General features: G+C 34.7%; 2 protein-coding genes across 7 annotated transcripts; both read right to left on the minus strand.

Annotated features, from left to right (window-relative positions):
- Window positions 1–2929: 2929 nt before the first annotated feature.
- Window positions 2930–6766, minus strand: LOC107416312 (DNA-directed RNA polymerases II, IV and V subunit 9A; the record flags this gene model as incomplete). Its single annotated transcript, XM_048472567.2, has 4 exons — window positions 2930–4088; window positions 4425–4583; window positions 5357–5432; window positions 6732–6766. Coding segments are annotated over 4 exons (351 nt in total), but the record flags the coding sequence as incomplete, so codon positions are not given.
- On the minus strand, window positions 5358–21461 carry LOC107416333 (valine--tRNA ligase, chloroplastic/mitochondrial 2). 6 transcript variants are annotated; one of them, XR_007240228.2, is made up of 28 exons: window positions 21184–21461; window positions 20401–20485; window positions 19957–20083; window positions 19588–19671; window positions 19117–19211; window positions 18604–18695; window positions 18233–18286; window positions 17324–17376; window positions 17148–17215; window positions 16018–16093; window positions 14891–14974; window positions 13845–13993; window positions 13626–13743; window positions 13395–13511; window positions 12789–13009; window positions 12458–12547; window positions 11642–11753; window positions 11159–11269; window positions 10856–10993; window positions 10356–10406; window positions 10157–10269; window positions 9169–9316; window positions 8387–8491; window positions 8149–8250; window positions 7860–7932; window positions 7556–7722; window positions 6732–7126; window positions 5358–5432 (listed from the first exon to the last, which is right to left on the minus strand). XR_007240228.2 is itself a non-coding variant. In XM_016024820.4 (27 exons), the coding sequence occupies exons 1-27, from the start codon at window positions 21332–21334 to the stop codon at window positions 6998–7000; spliced, it is 2913 nt and encodes a 970-aa protein (XP_015880306.3). In that variant the 5' UTR covers window positions 21335–21461; the 3' UTR covers window positions 6474–6997. The 6 variants fall into 6 exon arrangements, 4 of the variants coding, with proteins under 4 accessions (XP_015880306.3, XP_060672421.1, XP_060672422.1 ...); XR_001581288.4 differs by having other exon boundaries at window positions 5358–6405; XM_016024820.4 differs by lacking the exon at window positions 5358–5432 and having other exon boundaries at window positions 6474–7126.
- Window positions 21462–22285: the final 824 nt, after the last annotated feature.

Consider the following 22285-nt stretch of genomic DNA (forward strand, 5'->3'; position numbering starts at 1 on the left):
GTACCATCATCTGACCGCTGTGATGGCCCTGCAGCTGCTTGAGAGGATTGAGTCTCCCCCTGCTCATTATCCCCTTCTTCCTCCTGGTCTGCTTCTGGTATATCTTCATGCACCTCATTATCCTCTGTGGCTATTTGTGCTGGTGCTGGATTAGGACAAAAATTCTCGGCACTAGAACTATAATTAGGAGACATTCTGGGCTTTTCAATGTCTTCCATTTTCTGGTTTTCTTGGAATACTACATCCCTGCTTCTAATAACCTTCTTGGTTTTCGGGTCCCATAACCTGTATCCAAATTCTTCGTCTCCATATCCTATAAAGATGCATGGAGTAGATCTTGCATCGAGCTTCTGTCTGAGCTCCTTGGATACATGTACATAAGCTATACAACCAAACACTCTTAAATGAGAGTAGGAGGGAATCTTACCCGACCACACTTTCTCCGGAATTTCAAAATTCAACGGTACTGACGGTGATCTGTTGATTAAGTAACAGGCGGCACGAACAGCTTCTCCCCAGAATGGCTTTGGCAGCTTAGCCATACTGAGCATACTTCTGACCTTTTCCATAATGGTTCGGTTCATTCTTTCTGCTATTCCATTATGTTGTGGGGTGCGAGGGACCGTCTTCTCATGTCGAATGCCGTGTCTTCTGCAGTAGGCATCGAACTCCTTGGAAGTATATTCGCCTCCATTATCTGAGCGGAGACATTTCAGCTTCTTTCCTGTTTCACGCTCTACCATGGTATGAAACAGTTTGAAGTAATCCAGTACCTGGTCCTTTGTCTTCAAGAAATATACCCACACCTTCCGTGAAGCATCATCAATGAAGGTCAGGAAATACTTGTTGCCACCTAATGATTCCACCTCCATGGGACCACAAACATCAGAGTGCACCAGACTAAGCAACTCTGATTTTCTCGATGCAGAGAAACTGAAGGAGACTCTATGTTGCTTACCAAACAAGCAGTGATTACAAGGATCTAGCGCAGCATCCTTGCAAACAGTGATAAGCTTCTTCCTTGCCAAAGTGGTCAATCCTTTTTCACTCATGTGACCGAGTCTCTGGTGCCACAGATTTTGAGACGCCTCTCCTTCTGCAATATTGAGGCTGTCTGCACATATCTTCACATGAGTCTTGTACAACGTTCCACAAATATGTCCTCGGGCAACAACTATGGCACCTTTCGTCATTTTCCATGTGCCTTTGCTGAAGTAGTTGTCATAGCCTTGCTTGTCTAAAGCTACTCCCGAAAGTAGATTAAGCCGAAGATCTGGAACATGACGGACATCCTTCAAAGTGATTGTACAACCAACATTCGTTTTTATCTGAATATCACCAGTTCCCATAATCTTTGCGAAACTGGAATTTCCCATCTTTACTGTACCAAAGTCTCCTGCTTTGTACGTTTTAAAGAAATCTCTGTGTGGAGTGACATGGTAGGATGCTGCAGTATCGACTACCCACTCAACATCTTGGGTTGATATATGAAGGCATGTCTCTTCTTCGGTGGAGCAGAGCGCCACTTCTCCTGTACAAGTGACTAGTGTCTCTCCATCCTTCTTCGGCTGATTACCTTGGAGTCTCTGCTCTCTCAACAACTTTCTGCAGTTCTTCTTCATGTGACCCTCCAGGCCACAATGATAGCACTTATACGATGATTTTCTACCATCTGTAGATCTGCCTCTGCTCTTGCTCCTGCCTCTCCCCCTATCTCGACCACCTCTTTGCTGTCTTCCTCTCTCTGTGACGAGGGCATGTGACTGATCCATGCCAATGTCCTTTCTCCTGGCCTCTTCATTAAATAGGGCATCCTTAACCATAGACAGAGTAAGTTTGCCATTCGGGGCCGAATTGCTGAGAGAGACTACCAATGTCTCCCAACTGTCTGGAAGAGAGCTTAGAAGTAGGAGGGCCTGATCCTCATCCCCTAGTTGGTAATCCACAGCAGATAGTTGATTTACCAAGCTCTGGAACTCACTGGTATGCTCGGCTACAGAAGTTCCACTCTGTAATGTTAGATGTACCAATCGCTTAAGCAACAGGGCTTTGTTCCGAGCAGTCTTGGCCTGGTACATGTCCTCCAATTTTGTCCAGAGGGCATATGCATCCGTTTCCTTCGCTACATGATGGAAGACACTGTGGTCGATCCATTGCCTGATCTGACCGATCGTTTTCTTGTTTAATTTCTTCCATTCTGCTACTTTGCTGGGATCGGGGTTTTCGCCTTTAGCTTCTATAGGATCAAACAGATCCTTACAATTGAGGAGATCTTCCATCCGAGGTCTCCAAAGTGTATAATTTGTGGCAGTGAGCTTAACCATAGCTCCCGAAGATGATTCTTCCATTGACATTATGGCTTGACCAAAACTGGAGCTGAATTTGGCAAAACGGAGTTAACCGTTGCGTCCGGAACGGCCGAAAATGGTGGACTTGACTCTTCCGGGGTCAAAATATAATTACCAGAAATTTTGGGGCAAAAATGTAATTTCACAAAATTTCTGGGTCAACCTGCAAATACAGAAACTATAGGGGTCAATCTGTAATTTCTAATAGTTCAGGGGCTGCACCGTAATTTCAGAAAACTACAGGGGTCACTCTATAATTTCCAATAATTCAGGGGCTGTTCCGCAATTTCCGAAACTTCAGGGGCTGTTCCGCAATTTCAGAAAATATTGCTGACGTGGCAGATGGTGCTGACGTGGCACCACGTGGCGGATGACGTGGCTGACGACGTGTCGGCTGGCGTGGCAGATGACGTGGCAGGGTTCGCTGACGTGGCTGCTGACGTGGCTGCTGACGTGGTCGTCTTCAACCTCCAGACGGCGCGTGCGCGCGTGAACAGTTGCAGAAAAAGTTCAGTCGGCGCGTGCGGGCGCGTGGGACGTCCGTTTTCTCTCCGGCGAACTTCGTTGTTCTCCTCTCGTCGGGTACTTTCACCTGGGATTGTCAAATTAATTATTTGAGCAACTTTCCAAAACACCACCTTGAAGAACAGTAGCTTTGTTTCTTCAAATTTTGGACCCAAGCTCTCGACCTGGAGCTCTGATACCACTTGTTGTGGTTCTCTGACCACTTTAGAGAAGAAATATGAGAAGAAAATAAAAGAATTCTATTAATCTCTTAAAAATAGAATACAAAAATAAAAACTTCTCTCATGGAGGATTCTCTCTTGGAACCTCTCTCTTCACTCTCCAATTCTCTCTGGAATTGCTCACTCTTCTCTTAAGTTCTCTCTGGAACTTAAACAACTCTCTCTCTTGGAGTTTTCTCTTGCTCTCTTGGCTTGGTTTTCATGCAAAGGTAAGGAGCCTATTTATAGGCTTACAAGGCCACACTTTTCAACATCTTAGCCCACAATTGTTGATCAACAATGGTGGCTGTCAACAATGGTGGCTGTGGTTGGTGCGGCTGTGGTTGGTGAGGTTGGTTGGTGCGGCTGGACTTCACAGCTGATACCTATTCTTAAAAACAAAATGTTATAATGTCTGAGCTAATTATCTCCGCCTATGCTGAACGTGAGAGGAACAAACTAATGGAGGAGTAAGGACCATATTGCTTTGAAGTTTTACCTACTGTAGTATATTCAAGAACTGAAAGCCCGATGTTTGGCGAGGAAAAAATAAAAAAAAGTCCTAAAACAGTTAAGCTGACTGATAGAGTAAGAATGCTTAATCATCTACGAAAAGCTATACATCTTTTCCGTCTTACATAAAACTGTAAAGCTCCATGCTTCTTATAATCAGAATTGGTTTAAAAAAAATTTGAGGGCAAAGATTAAAAAGAAAGATCAACGAATGCTCGATGAGGCACAAAACATTACAAATTTTTGTTCGCTAAAAGATTTATGTTTAAAACTATCATCTTTATTGGGTAATCAGTCATCAGAATGGATTATGAAGTCTTATAATCCATACCACATGTTATACTGACGAAAAAATTTCCATATCTTTCATCTCATGTTCGAATGCATCAGACTAAGCATGAGAGTCTATAGCAAACAGAAATCAATCTCTCCACCTATGTCCACAGTTTGGATTGCAGCAAACAAAGAACAGTGTCATCCCCTCCTCACCTCTAGCGGTGGCCTGCAGATATTCAAAACACATGCAAAAAATTATAGCATAATCTAGAATAGAGACAAACCACCGAAAGTAGTGAAAATCAAAGTGCATTTGCATGCACTAAAAAAAAATAATAATAAAAAAAATAAAAAGAGAAAAGTATTCAACAATGCTCTGTCCAGTGTCCTAGCAGGTTTGCAAAAACTGCACATTAAGAAAATCCATATACAAGATCGAAGACTGAAAATGCAAACCCATACGTAGAGTATATATTTTATATGTTGCTTCTGTTACCTCTTTCCCGTGCAAACAGGAAAAGACAGAGAAGATTATAGTAACCAAGTGAGAAGAAGTTAAAACCTGAAAGAAGACAGCTTCTCCGTGGTTGCACAGAGCACACCGAGAGGCTTTAGTTCGAGGAAGAGTTGGATCTCCAGCTACATCATGCAATACTTGAGTTCGCTCTCCGACTGAGTGATGTATCTCATTTCTGTACACACAGTTGTTATCAGCAACCTCCTGCAAAAGGTTTGGCGGACAATCAAACAAAAGGGGAAGAGAAACTAGACTTCATTATGTAAAAAGCTGAATGATGCAGCAGTAGAAAATCATTTGGGCCATTACATAAAATGTTTCATCATTAATCAGCTAAATTTTCAATTGATGAAAAACCACAATACTTAGACAAGATAAATATAAGATAAATAATGATGGAAAAGAGACATTATTACCGTTGTTGGACTTTGCCTTGAGACATTAATTTGTGTGATGAATACATCAAAGCCTTAAAATTTTACCTTTTTTTTTTTTTTTTTTTTTTTTTTTTTGGTTTAAGATGGCTTTACTAGTTTCAATACATCAAATCATGAAACATCTAAATGGATCAATACATCAACTCCTAATCTCCCAAAATTTGGCGAGCAAAGTTTTTGCAATCTAATTGAACGAAAATCCAATTAAAGAAAACTATTCCTAACAATGGTGATAACTCACTCATAAATAGATTAATAACCAATAAACATCAATAATGTTTTTCTCAATTTTTTGCCCATTTGTAGATATTATGCTTTAAGCCATGTGTCATGACAATCCCTCTTTAACACATAACAAAATCAAAATTACAAAACAACTTAATTAAGAAAAATTATTGTCTTTATATATATATATATATATATAAAGAAAAATCTCCGAAAATTTATTTTAAAAAAAAAAAAAAAAAAAAAAAAAAAAAAAAAAAGCTTAAATGGGTATATCATAAAACTAATTGTACAAAAAAGAGCAAAAACAAAGACCTGGTGGTCGCAGTTGCGGCAAGCATAGAGGAGAATCTTACGTTCCTTGTCCTCCTTGGGATACAGAATGTTGTTACTGCAAATTTACAAATTTATTAATTCATTCATATGTCGATTTCCAAAACCATTATAACAGATTTTTAAAATATAAAAAAATTGAAAACACAAGAACGAAAATATTAATGCAATAAACGTATACACAGACCATTCGCGGCAAAATTTCATGGTACTCATTTTGGGAACTGGGAAATTAGAGGTTTGACAATTGGCAATTAGCAATTGAGGTTTTAACTTTTTCAACTTTCTATGGCTTTCCCTCCAATAATGACTGGGCTCTAAGATGAGAATAATTGAGGATAAGCAGACTCAATTATATAAAATTGTTGAATTAAATGTATTTGATGTGATATATAATTTTACGGTATATAAAATTTAAAATCGATCTATTAAATGTATTTGATATGATATATAATCCAATAGCTTTAATTGATTAAACTCATTGTCTTAATTTTCTTTACTTTTCCCGCCTATATTCTAACCTATGTTTCTATGTTTTTATTTTTTTTCCAATTAAATGCTTTTCTTAAATTTGGACTTTTTAATAACAATTGAATTCTAGCTTATCTGACCCGTAATAACTCAACTTACTATGAGTCATTTTGGTAAATTATCTCAAGTTATCTTGTGTTGATCTTATCGGACAGCATGATTATCTCTGTAGTAGGTTTTCTTTTGAGCAAGCTCTTTAATTATATGTTTATTATGCACTAAAATAAGTGACCAAGTTACAACAATTCACTTTTGTTTTTGTTTTTGGTGTATGTATATAAATACATTATTTTTTAGGCTTCCTTTTATATATATTGGCCGCACTACTACTTAGAATCCCAGCTATTCCTGAACTGAACTGGCAGAAACCTTCCTCTTTTGAGTGACATGACAATGTAGAAATATGTTCAGAAAAATAATAAAACTGGGACCATTAAAAATTGAAATATATTGTCTCATGGATTATTAATTCTTTAATCATATAGCACAAACTCTTCGACCTGTAGAAAATAAATAAACCAATGAATCAGTAAATTAAGCTCGAGTAATTATAACTAACAAACGAACAGGCTGTCCAAGAACAAAAAATATGCAAGTTTCAAAAAATAATGATCTTCTACATGAGTTGAAATTGAAAGGAGCTAATGATGGGAGGTTTTTATCTATGTTACACTGAACTCTGAAACTTGGATGTTATAAAGGGAATAATAAATCAATATCAATAAAATTGTTGATGTAACTGAACTGACATGAGAATCTGCTCAAGGCTTTGCTGCTAGAACAAATTACAATGTGATTCCAGCCACGGCAACTGCTAGTAACTTACCTGTTGATTTCATCCCATCGACACAGCTTCTGTACGTGCAGAATTCATGGTAGAAAACTTGAGTTTACTTCATAGTCCCATTCTCTGGCCGGGAATAAGTAGAAGGTGCCAAATAACGTCACCATCGGTCCTCCAAATACAGAACATTAAATTTCCTCTCGTATACAAAGATAAAATACTGATCTGGGACTGAAATATATGCACAAAAATGGAAGGCAAAAGAGAAACCATTGTTTGAAAAAATGTCATTGAATGATATGTAGAACCTATTCTGAAACCAGGACTGATGATTTAAGCATAGCTAAGCGATTTTCTGTCAGAGTAATTTTTTCTTCTGTTTCTGCTGCCTTTTCTCGGACCCCACGCACAATATCTTCAGGAGCTTTCTCTACAAACTGCATAAAGCAAAAGCAGATATTGAAATATGTACATGATCCTAATGCTGACATGCATCAAAAGCAAAATGAACCAGACAATAATAAAATGAAAAACAATAATTCACACACTACAAGCTGACTTTTAGTTTAGTACCAGCACCGCAGCATTAACAAGATGCACATAAATATCCATTACAGTATTAACCTTCACTTTTTATTTTATATTTTATTTTATTCATTTATTAATTTATTTTTCAAGAAACAGATGAAGCAATTGCAAGGAAGTGCATGAGAACCAAATGTTTCAACAAATTAGCTATGTGTACTATAAAACCACAGATTATATTTTTTGTGGTTTTATTTGATCATTAACATTAGAGCTTGGACATGCAAATACTTCCTATACATGATGTGACATTATTACACACGTGAATAAATGGTTCATACTTTAGGAGAACTAAGGCGAGCAGTTAGTCCATGATATTCTGTCAGCATTTTTGAAAGTCGCTTTGAAAGACGTTCAATCTCTGCAGTGATATCAACCATATCCGCAAGAGGGAGATAGGCCTCTAGTCCATCACCAGCCACAAGGTGGACTGATTGTTCAGCATTCCCTGATGTATATTACACCCCAGCACCAGAATAAATGGCTCAGCATATTGTCACAATAAAGTAAATGATAAATTAGGACTGAAAAATAATGAATATATAGCTTTTGGACATAAGGAAATTGATTTGGAACAAAACATGCCTGGAGGTGAATTCGTAAAATGGACATTTTGTAAATCTAGCCGAGAGAGAAGTGACAAAACCTCTTTCTCTTCCTGCATCAAAAAATAACATTAATAACGAGTAAGTCAAAAAAAGAAACACAACATATTCAACATCATTAAGTCTTACACTACCATGTCTCCATGATAATGTCATTGATATACCACATTTATAAACTGATCAAAGTAGCAATGCAGGGATCTTATAGTAAACATATGGAATGGAGACCACTACAGAGACCACACATCGAGTGTGAAAATTTATAGTACCAATATATATTGGATGACTTCTTCATTAGCAACTATAGATGCCGATATACGCTTTGCTGGTTCAACTGAATATTCTGCTCGAGCATTCCGGATTGCTCTAGTCTGAAAACCATAAAGCAAAGTTTAATGATGTATTTACTTACTCCATGAAAGATTGGAAAAAAAGGCAACTAGTTGTAGACATATTGGTGTAGTGGGGTCGAGGGAGAAGCAAGAAGGAAAATGCATTCCCACTCACCAATGCTTGTAGATTTTCAAACTTCTTTATCGAGTTGCTTAACCTTGGAAGTGAAGTCTGTGGCCAAGGAGATACCATAAGAGCTTCTTGTCGATTGGGAAGTGCCTGTAAGTAAATCAAAAGACAAAAAATAAAATAAAATTTGATAACCATTTAACTTCAAAGAGATAATTGGTTGAAGACCTAATAAATGCATCATTCACAAATTACAAGTGGGTAAACAATGATTCAACTTGAGAAATTGAATTAATTATTCTTTGATTTTAACAGTAGTAAAAGAATGAACATAGGGAGTTACATTTAGAATCTTATTTAGCATCAGGAGAAATTTTTCCATGGGTAAGAATTAGTTGTCAACAAATTCATATCATTATGCAAGAAAAACCTGTAAATCGTTTTAACTGATCTCAAAATCAGAATTCAGCAGTTCTAGGCATTACACTTTGGCTTGTGATTTATATCAAGGATATAAGTTTTCACAAACTAAGCATTAATTGTTTTCCCCAACAAAATTTTAATCTCATGTAAGCAGATCGTGTAAATATTAACTGATCAAATGCAGAAATCAGCAGTACTAGACATCACATTTCTGGGGGGAAAATGCTCATATGGTATATAATATTCTAATTAAGCTCACGGTATATATGATTTTGAAATTTCGTTACATAGACAAGCAACGGAAAATGAAGTTTCTAAGTGAAACAATTATAGAAACTAGCGAGTCATTTGTAGCCAGGGAAGTTGGTTTCATTCACGTTAAGAAATGTAGTGTGAAAAAATACCTGCCACAGCTCCTCAGTTACGAATGGCATGAAGGGATGCAATAATTTAAGTATGTTCTCGAATACATATAGTAGAACTGTCTGTGCTACAGAGGCTTCTGAATGTCCTCCAGATTGATAAAGCCGAGCTTTACTAGCCTCAATATACCTGAAAATTTTAAATAAATGCAAAACAGTTAACAACTGATATTAGGGAACAGAAAAGAAAAAAACTAGTGGAGATCAAGTGAAGAAACTCCACACTTATGTTAGGCGCCTGGTATAAGTAGAAATTAAATTAGTTTTTATTTAAGTGTTTGTTTTCAGTTAAAATTCTTAGGTTAATATGTTTCATGTTTAGATTAGGATTTCATCGCTTGGATGATTTTTTTTCTTTGTTTCCTATTTTCATTAGACTTGATTATTATACTAAACAACGAACAAGATACATAATATCTGGAAGGAATAAAATCAGTACAACCACAAATAAAGTCATAACTAATGATTCAAGACTTGCAAAACAGTTTTCTTAACCATATTCTCCAACAAACAACAATAACAACATACTAAACCTGAGGATACCAAAATGGCTCAACCATGTTTAACAGGATTAAAACACACTAAATCCTCTCAACAGAGGGTGGCCTTCCATTAAACAAGAAGTTAATTCAAGCTATACACTAATAGATATAAAGAAATTACTTAAAAGGAGGTAAGCTTGACTAGAATACAAGAAACTTAAGACAATTAAATTTTGGTGCCATGCTAATTATTTACCATCCTAAAGAAATAGACCCAAAATGTTACTCATAATGATGTCATAAATTATTCTTCCATGCCTATTAAGATGTTTCTTATTGTTACAAACTTTTAACACATGAACAAAAAGATCTAAGGTATTACTTCCATTTAGTAAATTTAACTGCTCTCAAGAATATTTGTAAATGACATCATATCTTTAGACATATAATCTAATTAAATTTAGTCTGAACGCAATTATCAAGCATACCAATCAGCAAAATCACCCCAAAAGAAATCATATGTCTCTCTTCCTACATCTCCAAAGAAAAACTTGTCATAGCTTGCAGTGACTGTGTCAATAAGCATATGAAGTTTTGAGATCTGAAAATAGAAAATAAAATTAATTTATACACAACATGGCATAATAAATTGGCCATGCAGAATACTAACCAAAACAAGAGTCTTACCACCCAACATTCTGATAAAGGTAACCTATGTAGAGACTCCTCTTTGTCAAACTGAAAGAGCAATAGGTTGATTCAGTACATGAAAAAGGTAATTCCTACAATACTAGGAATACAAATGCTCTAAGCAAAGCTAATCAAAATCCCAATATCAAACAAAAACTACACAAAAGGGTTATGTGACCCAGCATTAAGGAACTGCATTGTGTAAGAAAGCTCTTTTATTCAACTATTGAGGCTGCGAATTATCACTCTATATTGGCAAAGGAAACCTTGGACTATTTGGTACTTATGTTAACAGGGAGTGAAATTGAATAGCTTTATTATTTTTCATTTGTTCTACACATAGGAGAAAGCTAATCCAATGTCTACATTTTTTAACAAAATGATTAAAACAAATCATCTAAGAAACCTAAAATAAATAAAAATTAATGGCCATACTAGTAATTCTAATATAAAATATGAAAGTATGCTAGTAAATAGACCACAAACCAAAGACAAACCTCATATGAAAGTATATTCTCCCAAGCAGATGCATCGCTCTGACTAGGCAAATTTTGTAATACAAACTTCCCAGCATTCCATAGTTTGTTGGTGAATGCCTTGTTAGAGGTCAATCTCTCAGTAGATAAATTAAGATCCTGAAAGAAAAGGTAATTAAATCAGTTGATAAGGCATAATGTTGTATAAGCTAATGAACTCTCCACAAGTAGAAACAATGCAGTGCCTAAATAAAATGTAGGTTTTGCTTCTACGAATGCTAACTTGTAGCATTAATGATATTACAAGAACATAAAAGAACAAACCTGACCAGCAGTTCCTAAAGAAAGCGTGAATCGTAAAGCATCGGTGCCAAATTCCTTGATTGTATCCAACGGATCTATTACATTCCCCAATGTTTTAGACATTTTCCGGCCCTGAAACAGCAAATTAGACATTATGTTTTAAGTACACGTCATAATTTTAATGCAAGAGAAACTATTTAATTCTATACAAGAAAAGATGTTTCATAGAACAAATAATCGACAAGATTGTAACAATGGAGGGAAGTAACTAGCATTTCATTATCCCCTCACCTATTACATAAAAATCATATAAAATTAAAGCATGAATATATAGTGCGACCATATTAATATGGATCGAGAATTTTTCTCAAAAGGAACAAAGGAAGCTCAGTAAAAGAACAAAAGGAAGAGGATGGAGAAATTCACAACTCCATGACGAAACTACAATTAAAGAGAAAAAGTCTAGACCATCCACATCAACATTTAAAAAGTCACTTTACTCACTTGTGAATCTCGGATAAGACCATGTAGATAAATATATTGAAATGGAAGTTTGCCTGTGAACTCAATTCCCATCATGACCATTCTTGCCACCCAGAAAAACAATATGTCATGCCTGCCCAAACATGTAAACAGTACAATTTCATCGGTCTCTCAACCAATTAAAATAAATCTTGACATTGCTAAGTCACTAACTAGCAATCTCAAAAGCTTAGACTATTAGGAAGTAATCAATTATGCATATCAAAATAACATAATAGACTGCTAAAACTCCTCTCACGTGTAAATCTGTCCAATAACGGTATTGAAAGTGGGAATTAATCAGAAGAAAATCCAAACAACTAGTCTGTAATAGCATCTTAATTTTATACTTCAGCATGATATAAAATCTCAGATTAAAAACCCTAATTTCCTCCTCTTGCTTTTTCCTCCCTCTTCTCCCCTTTGCCTCTTCCATCATGCTTCTTTCATTCATACTTCTCTGCACCTTTTTCTTCTCTTATGGTTCTATATCTTTAGGCCTCCTGACTAGATAAATCTTAATCATCAGTTCCATAATAAAATTGAAGTTCCACCTTCCAGAATTGGTATATCCAATTACATATTCGAATAACAAACCATTAAATCTCTATGTGATGATACTATATAGAACCATTAGGTCTCTATGCAATATGATACTGCATATGAGATAAACTAGAGAGTAGGCCATCGTAGATCACATATGCACTCAACATTTCTGCATTAAATGAGTAAGTAGGACCTATAGAGGGTGAAATAGAAAGGAAGATAGAAGAAGCTAGCTAGCAAAAGAGAACATACCCAGTTTCAAGCATTGTCGTAGGATAAAACAGCTTAAAATCTTCTGCTGATACATTTGGCCACCCGAGAGTACTGAAAGGCCATAGTGCACTACAGATAGAAGTATTAACATATACTTTATCAAATTAAAGAAATATATAGGATTTATCAGATACAGTAATTTAATATGGCCACAAAAGGTTGGAGTAACTATTTATGTTTGGAACTACAATCCTTCACATGCACCAGAAATGGAAAAGTAAAACTCTTAACAACTTAGAAAGCCTAGGAAGAGAATATTTTATGCATTAAAAGTATTTCAGTTTTTAGCATTCCTCCTTTGATCACAAACCTTGAAAACCAAGTGTCAAGTACATCAGGATCCTGATATATTTTTATGCCCTTTCCATACTTCTGTTGAGCTTTCTCAAGAGCTTCATCAGCACTTCTTGCAACTATGTATTCTTCTTCACAGTCCTTCCCCTCGATGTACCAGACTGGTATTCGGTGTCCCCACCATAGTTGTCGGCTTATGCACCAGTCCTTAATATTTGATAGCCAATGATTATAAATCTGTAAACAACAGAAGCCATATCAGTAAATAAAAAATAAGCATCTTCCCTAAATAAGCTGCCACATAGACAAACAAGAATAGGCACTTGACCTAGTTGATAACTCATGGCATGAAGGTAGACAGGTTATATATATACTAATATATGTAGTTAAAAGATTAATATATAAATTAAAAAAATAAAAGAACTGTGCATACTGCGGTTGAAATGCAACAAATATACAAGATTTCTGTCAGTAAAATGATGCACAAAAGGAAACAGCTTCACAAGTTGGAATTTTGGTAAATATATAGACATATAAGCATCTTTTGATAAACATATAGACATAAAAGCATCTTCCTTCTATCACAAGTCAATATGAAAGGTCGAATACACAATTAATTTACCTTCTCAAATCTATCAGGAATGATTTTCAAATCTCCTTTTTCTACAGCTTGAAGGGCCTTCTCAGCTAAGGGCTCCATAGTCACAAACCATTGCTTGCTTACTAGAGGCTCTATTACCTGATATGTGGAAAGAAAAAAGAATAAGATAGGTGAGACAACAAACAAATTACAAGGTTAAGGCATTCATCAGATTATATTCAGTTTTTAAAATTTCAAAGAGTAGAAACTTACTTCTCCCCCACGTTGAGATCTGGGTACCCGTAAAGTGTGCGGCTCCTTTTTCACAGCTAAACCTGTCTCCTCCAGATCTGCCCATAGTTTCTTTCGAGCCTCAAACCGATCAAGGCCACTTGTATTATTGCAGGTGTCATTGCCATATATATTAGGCATATGGTGAAAAGAGATATCCAATATAATCAATCTTTACAGCAAAACAAATGCAAAATATACCTGTACAGTCCAGCAACATCATTAAGTGTCCCATCCTTGTTCATCACATTAAGTATCGGCAGACCAAGCTTTCTAGCTAGGAAGTAATCATTATGATCATGTCCAGGACTTATCTTCAAGACACCAGTCCCAAAGTCTTTATCGACGTGCTGACAAATTAGCAATAACCAATACAACAAGAAATGTTATTTATCTTGAATTGGAGGAACACGACAAAGTTTAAAAGAACATAACCATTTCTACCTCTCTACAACTCAACTAAGCTTAAATCCCTAAAAGTTGGGGGTGGCCATATAAGTCCTTTTTGGATAGTGAAAGTACTCCCATGTAAAGCCCTACTATTTTTTTTTTATTTTTTTTTTTTTGGGTGTTTACTCAACCATATTATGTCTTTTTTCAGTACTTCTACTAATGCTATTCTAATGCTGGGTTTTTTTTATTTTTTTATATTACATACATATATGTATACAAGGATTAATTTTATGAAAAAGTAAAACAGTGCAAGGCAATAAAAGTCCAGCCAGTGGTCCAACTATAAGGCCATAAAACATCAAGCACAATGAGAAAACAATTACAATCCTGGTCAACACAACTCCAATCCTTTATGATAAAAAATCATAAACTTGCTTCAAAGACTAGTGAAAAGATGCCTCAATGAAGAGAAAACTCAATCACGTCATGATGGATATGATAACAACATTTTTTTCATTTTCTTCAAAAAGACAATTACCCCTTTCATCCCATACCACCCAAAACAATGTAATTACCATGCATGCATCCCAATAGTATTTTACCATATTTTATCAATCCAAAACCTCAGAAATTGAGAACAAAACCAAATGAGGAACCCTAACTCCCCCATATATTTCACTCCATGATTCATACCACTTCATACTCCAAAAACCATCAAATTGAGTTGTAAATTATTAAAAAATTTCTTTCTCCCTTCCCTTATTTACAAGCTTATGAAAAGAAAGTACTGTAATGATAGCTATACTAAAAATGAGACAAAACTGAAGATATACAGCAATATCTGGGTGATTTACCTTATCAGCAATTATAGGGACATGACGGCCATATGTCAAAGGTACAATAGCCATTCCACCAACATATTTAGAATACCTATCATCCTGCAAAATGATAATGAAACGTGGAATGTCAGAGAAACATCTCTGAAACGCTGCCTTAAACATTCGTATGTTTCCACTGGACTCATATAAATGCACAGTTTTCTCTGAAACTGTCAAGCTTAGCTAGCAACTTCATCTCAACAAACATTTTAAGCACCGTTTATAATGAAGAACAGTGCCAAGAAACTGATCCAGTGTCCATTTTTAATCATATGCTCTAGGAGTTTAAAAAGGCATATAAACTAAAATCTTTACGCTTAAAACAAAGCCCTAGATGCATAAAAAAACATTATTCCAAAACCAATTCTTTCAAAGCTACAGAAGTGGGCACAACAATGAACCATGTAGGAACCAGGCATCATTCCTAGTCAAAGTGAAAAGAAATGATTGACAATAGAAATACAGTGGTAAATTAGCACTTTAAAGGAGGGAATATTCTCCATCCAGACAAACATGTTTTCTGATGGATCCAAAACAATGGCATGAGAATAAAGATTTCCAAGAAGCAAATGCAAAGTTAACATATTACTGAAACTAACCATCATATTCTAGTCATTACCAAGTTTCTTTAAAACCTAGCATGTAACCTAAGATGCTAAGAATGAAATTGAACCACCGTGAGACTTCAAACTTTGTAATGGGTAAAAAACTTAGAAAAATAAAATAAATAAATAAATTTTAAGAAAGACACAGCCACTACTATTTTAGGGGATGATGTTTAAAGATTTAACTATTGATACCAACATAAAATCAAAGTTCTCTTCACTTTGGATAATCAAGTTTAACTGTTACAACTAGGAAAAAAAATAATAATAACAATAATAAAAGGAAATATATATTTTTAATGTTTGAGGATTTCTAATCCTCTTGAATATTTGTAATGTGTTTTGTATCAATGAAGTAATCTTTCCTATCAAAAAAGAAAGGAAATACATACTTGTTTTTACAAGAAAAAGAAATACACCACACACACAGAGAAACTACAACAACAAACTTAACAACTTCAGACATCCTAGCCATAAAGGCAACCAAAGTTATCCCACCTCAGGATGCACCGCAATAGCTACATCACCAAACAAAGTCTCTGGGCGTGTTGTGGCAATTGTCAAAAAGTCACCACTGACAAGTTGAGGAAATATAACTTAGTATTTGGTATATAAATTCTTAAAAATATATGGAAGCATTCATAACATTTTAAATACATAAAATAACCAACACATGAGAAAAATCTTAAGGAAATATCTGTCGGTATTTAACTCTCTTTCTTAACCAATTCTATCCGAGTCTATCTCACAACAATATGAATCTCATCTAAATCATTACAGGTTCATATAAAGGAAATTACCAATTTTCTATTTGTTAATTTTATACACACATGGACCCACTTCCTAGCTGAAGTTTCTTGGAACAATCATAACTTATCATGGTAACTTTTCTTTCCTTTCTTGATAGGAAACAATAATTATCGATTAAGGAAAAAAATTGCAAAAACAAAGCAGATAAGCAACCTGCAAATGTTGTCAAAAAATAAACTAAAGTTCTACATAATATCCCTCCAATTCAGTAGAATCAAAAAATTTTGGAAGTCCTTAAAACATCATGGTATCTGTTAAGTTACCAGTTCCTAAAAAATAAGCAATTGAGAAGTCACCCAATATGTATGTCAAGATAAAACATTTAAAGGTCAATTTTTGTGCTGTTATTAGACAAGCGAGCCTATGCATGAAGTGTTAACTGTCTATTGTGTTAACTTGATACATAGTCTAATAAACTCCAATTTCTGCTAATTGTCATGATGTTCATATAAGACTTAACAGTGTCTCATAGCTGGATGACTCTACACGTGAAGGGGAATGCTTGGACAAACGTACAGGTGAGGAGGAGCGTTAATTGTTTACTGTTTTAGCTTCCTCATTTACATAATTGGAGCCACTTCCTAACAACTTAAGCATTAAAAGCACTAGCTTAACAGAAATATAGAAAGGAATATCAACAAACATGAGCTTTATTATTAAGAATCAGTTACATAATGTTCAGAGGATTTCTCATCCTCTTAACATTTAATGGGAAATGACATTCTTTGATATAATGTTCTATATGAAAGCATTTAACAAATAGTACACTTTTCCTCTAGAAGGTGTGAATTGTTGACTGGTAATAAATTAAAAATTACCTTGAGAGTCCAGCAACACGATACTTTATATGATAGAGAGTACCTGATTCTTCATGATATTCTACTTCCTATGAATTGTTAGTAAGGGCTCATAACAACTGTTAGGATTTAAAACAGAAAGCAGTACAAAGGATGATACAAAAATAAATCAATAAATAAATAAAAATTAAACTCACCAAGTCAGAAACAGCAGTCTGTAGACTAGGAGACCAGTTCACCATGTAAGACCCTGGAGGCAAAAATAACAAAAAAGACAACAACGCATATATAACGTATATACAGACTACTTCACTTGGTTGTTGAACAGAATTTTCAATAAAGCATCTATAATCAATTAACATTCTAAAGTCGGCTAGAAGATGACTACTAGAAAAATAAACTGAAAAACCTCAAAGAGCAAAAAGTTAAAAAGAAAGGGAAAATGAAAGTAAATTTGAACATAGAGTTACAGATTTCCTTGTTTCTTGTACCATGTAAAACATAATTGGCAGAGGAAAGCTTCATGGTACATCTTTCCTTTTCTCACTTTCTTAAAAGTTGACAAATTTCAAATGATTTAAGGGGGAAAGAAAAAAAAAATTAAAAAAAAAAATCATTTACATGGATATCAACCAGAAATTCAATGGCCGGTTTGTATATCAATCAATTTTTCTTACTTCGGCGGTCCTTTCAATTTGTTAAGAATAAGACAAGGAAACTTAAGATGACCATGAATTTGCATCTATTTCTCAGAGTGGTTATTACCTTGAAGGAAATTATTTAAAACAGGTCAGTCGATTAGCAAAGCTCAATTAAAACAAGGAAACATTTCTTCGCTTGGTAAGTGGTCAGGGGTTTTTTTTGGAAGAGGAATTCTCAAATGCAAGGGTCATCAAAAGTATTAATAGCCCTCACTCAAATAACAAACAAGACACATGTTTGGTTCATAAAATGTATTTAAGATACTTAAAGAAAACAGCTGCCACTTTCAGATTCTTAACCAAAAACACCCTAAAAGGTAAGTGCTTTGGCAGCAAAATCATGCACAGCCACCAGAACTCCACTAGAAAAGGATCAGGAAACAATGAAGTAACTTAGGTTTATACCTTGATAAATTAAGCCTTTTTCATGAAGTCTGATGAAGGCCTCTATTACAGCTCCTGAAAGCAGCAAAACAGATGGTCTCAGTATATGAAACCACCACAAGAAAAACAAGTTGAGCCTAAAATCATTCATTATAACCATAGAATAGATTCTGAAGCATTTAATAGACATTGACCAAATATGTCAAATAAAAAAATCAGGTCATCATCAACAAATAATAATAAATTATAATCATAATAAAAGTTCGATTGCACATATGATATGAGCCATGACACCTCAAACATGGTACAATCAACATCAGATCAAGAACAACATAGTTGACCATCTAATACACACATTCTACGATAGTCCTATTACATAGAAAATGCCTTACGACTTAGCTGTTCATCAAGGGTGAAGTGCTCTCTAGTCCAATCACAAGAAGCACCAAGTCTTTTAATCTGGTTTGTGATTGTTCCACCATACCTGATGGACAAAACAGAAAAACTCTATGAACAATTAAGACCAATTGAATAAAAACTAGCAATCATGATTTATGAAATTGGAATATAATGTGTACGAATCAAGAAGAATCTGTTAATCATCTGTTTCTTCATTGTGAAGCTGCTACTCAATTGTGGGATAAATCATTAATCAAATTAAATGTGTGTTGGGCACTTTATTGACATTGGTAACTCTCAATGAGTATTCAGATTTCAAAACAGGAAACATGACAGAAGAACTGGTATAAAATATTCATAGGACATGGCTGGTGATTTGCTAATATCTTATGCAAAGATCCATTTAACTATTATAAAGGGAGATCTTTCAAGTATGGAGAAAAGCATGGACAAATGGGAAATGAAGATGGAAAAAAGGATAAATGATGGAAGACAAGCATATTTACTTTTCTTTCCACTCCCAAACTCTCTCTGTGAACTCTTCCCTACTCAGCTCAGTCCTTTTTATCCCTTCTGATGCAAGCATTCTTTCAACGACCAGCTGGAGTAAATGAAAATAAAATAGAAATCAGCATCAGCAAAGATATTAAAAATAAATTTGCATTTAACTATAAAGTTATGGAGAACAAAACCAAAACCTATACAAACAAAGCCAAAATGCAGTAAACGGACATTGATGTCAAAAACTATCAATAAAAGAAAATTAGTAATCGTAGAATTGAAGCTAAAATATTTCTAAAGATCCTTTAACTCTTTATAAATATAAATAAAGCTTTTGGCAGTTAAAAGTGGTTTGAAGAAGCTCAAATAAATTTATTATAAAAAAAAAATTTTAAATTAAAAAAAATAAAAAGAAGAAGAAGAAGAAGAAGCTACCACCACAAAAATATAAAATTAGTTAAAAAGTTGAAATGCACCTGAGTTGCAATACCAGCATGGTCAGTCCCAGGAAGCCAAAGTGTTGGTCTTCCCTTCATACGATGATATCTAACCATAATATCCTGGCAATGATTATAACAAACATATCATTACTATCTTTGTCATAAAAAACTGGAAAGTACTGTGCAACCCATACTTGTAAAATAAACACTTTTACATACTGTAAAAACTGATGATATCTGCAATTAGAAAATTTGTTATAAGCATGACAATTGAAAGTAACACCGGCTTTATTTAATGAAGTCTAGCATTTAAAAAAAATATTGTCAGGGAGAAAAGTAAACCTGTACTAGCACAGTTCATGTCTTAGAGCAACATTTCACAATTAAAAATCCTAGTTTGACTACCTCAAGAGTCACGAACATTGCATGCCCCATGTGCAGAGAGCCAGTAACATTAGGAGGTGGCATTGAAATAACAAACGGATCACTTCCCCGCTCAAAGTTAGGCCGAAAAAACCCTTGGGACTCCCACCTAAGAACAACAGTTTCTAGATAATATAACAAAGGCATATATCATATGCAACAACAGACCTAAATGGAAATATATCAAAAACAACTAGATTGCTACAATAACACTATAGTATAAACAGTAAAGAAGTTTTGCTGCTCCTGTATCAATTTCTGAAGATGGAAGTAACTCGTCTCAGTGTCATCAAAAATCAACAGAGCATCAATGAAACACATGTACCAATAAGAATTTTGTGATAATTAAGCCCAAACAACATTCGAAAAAGAGACTCTAGGTTGGTTTGTTAAGTAAACAAAAAAATTACTATAGAAAAAAAATACCAATTGTATATTCGCTCCTCTGAAGTAAAATCAAAGGACTTCGCTATCTGCGGTGAAGTAAACACATCATTCTCTGATGCAGCAACTGAAACGCAAAGAGAAATCAATAAGAGCACACCACGACATTACATCTACATGATTTTGACATAGAAGTCTTAGCTCTAACAAAAACCATACTCAGCTTAGCTCTATCCAAAATTGTAATTACACAAACTAAAAAAATCTGGAAACAATTTCACAAAATGAACTCAAACGGACAAGGCTCTAAATTTGGCAGCGAAAAGCGGAGAAGATTAATAGGAATACCGAGATGGTATAAAACAATTCTCAGTTTCAAAGGCAAAGTCCCGCCAAATTAAAATTAAATTAATTTTACTACACAAGAGAAACTGAAACTTAGAGAAAATTCACATATGAAATCCCCAGCAGGACCTAATTCAATCTATATTATTCAATTCAAAACAGCATACAATACTAAATTAAAAAAAAAATCTCTTTTAATTCATAACCATACCTGAATTTCCTAAGCAAACCAAACCAAAATTGAAACTATGCAGCAGAAAAATTTTGAAAGAACACAAGTTTTCCACATTCAAATAAAAGAAAAATAACATTCATTTTGGTCATGGAAAAACAATGCAAAAAAAGGGAAACTTGAAAATGGTAGGCATTAGAGCATGCTAAAAATGCGACCTTTTTATTTTTTTCACTCTTTTATAAATTTCCTGCACTTTCTGGGATACCAAACAGGTAGAAACGGGAGAGAAAAAAAAAAAAACTCACCATCGAATTGTCGAGTCCTCAGACGCGTGAAACGCCAGCGAGGGAGGCTAATGCGACGACGTCGTGCGGAGAAGAGAAGAGGATTGAGCCTACTACAGGAAGAGCATGAAGATATGAGCGACGGACCCAAAAAACCCGTCTGTAGAATCATTGTATGAATGCTTTTGCTCTCTTTCTTTTGTTTGGGTGAAATTTCAAATTGACAAAAAACCCTCGGCTATAGACCAGAGGGTTTTACTAAGAAGAAGAAGAAGAAGAAGCAGAGCACAGAGCAAGACAAATTGGATATGGTGGGATTTCTTTTCTTTGTTGCTACAAAATTTAACACGTGTGAATTCTTCCGCACGTGTGAATTGAAATTTTTTTATTTTTATTTTTATTTCTTCGGTTTTAAGTGTAGTGTGTAAAAGAAGGAAAAAAAAAAAAAAAAAAAAGGAGAGAGAGAGAGAACTTTTTTTCATTATATAATAAATGGAAAAATTCAAATTGGAATTATAATCCTAGAAAGAATAATTTTTCTAATTCATTATAAAACTGTAGAATCTTAATCCACACAGTCTTTGAAGAGACAGTTTAATGACTTTCTCAAATAGAAAGCCTGAATTGGAATTCTCCCACTTAATTTCATAGATAAAATAAAATAAATAAATAAATACATAAGATTCAAAATGTTTATTCAACAATGTTAGCCTTCCACTAATTTGTATTATTCATGATAATACAAATATCAACATATATATATATATATATATATATACACACATCGTGCTAGCACATGAAATTTAGAGTACTAGAAAAGTTAAGAACACATATAAAGAAACAAATTAATATAAAAATTAGCTTTCACTTCTGTCGATTGTCAATATTATATTTTCCAAATAATGCAAAGGAGCAGCCCTTGAAACATCAAAATATGAGCAATCTCTTCCATAGCTTGGTCCAATAGCTTTCTTGCAAACTTCTTTGCTCCTTCAACACTCATGAACTTAGGATAAATGGCCTTGTCACATTCCAAATCCTTCTTGGCTCAGTCTTTCCAATTCCTCTGATGACTTTGTGATTCCCAAAATATCATCCACAACTTGATACCACAATTACCCCT

Source organism: Ziziphus jujuba, chromosome 4 (assembly GCF_031755915.1).
Source record: "Ziziphus jujuba cultivar Dongzao chromosome 4, ASM3175591v1".
Classification (NCBI taxonomy): Eukaryota; Viridiplantae; Streptophyta; class Magnoliopsida; order Rosales; family Rhamnaceae; genus Ziziphus; species Ziziphus jujuba.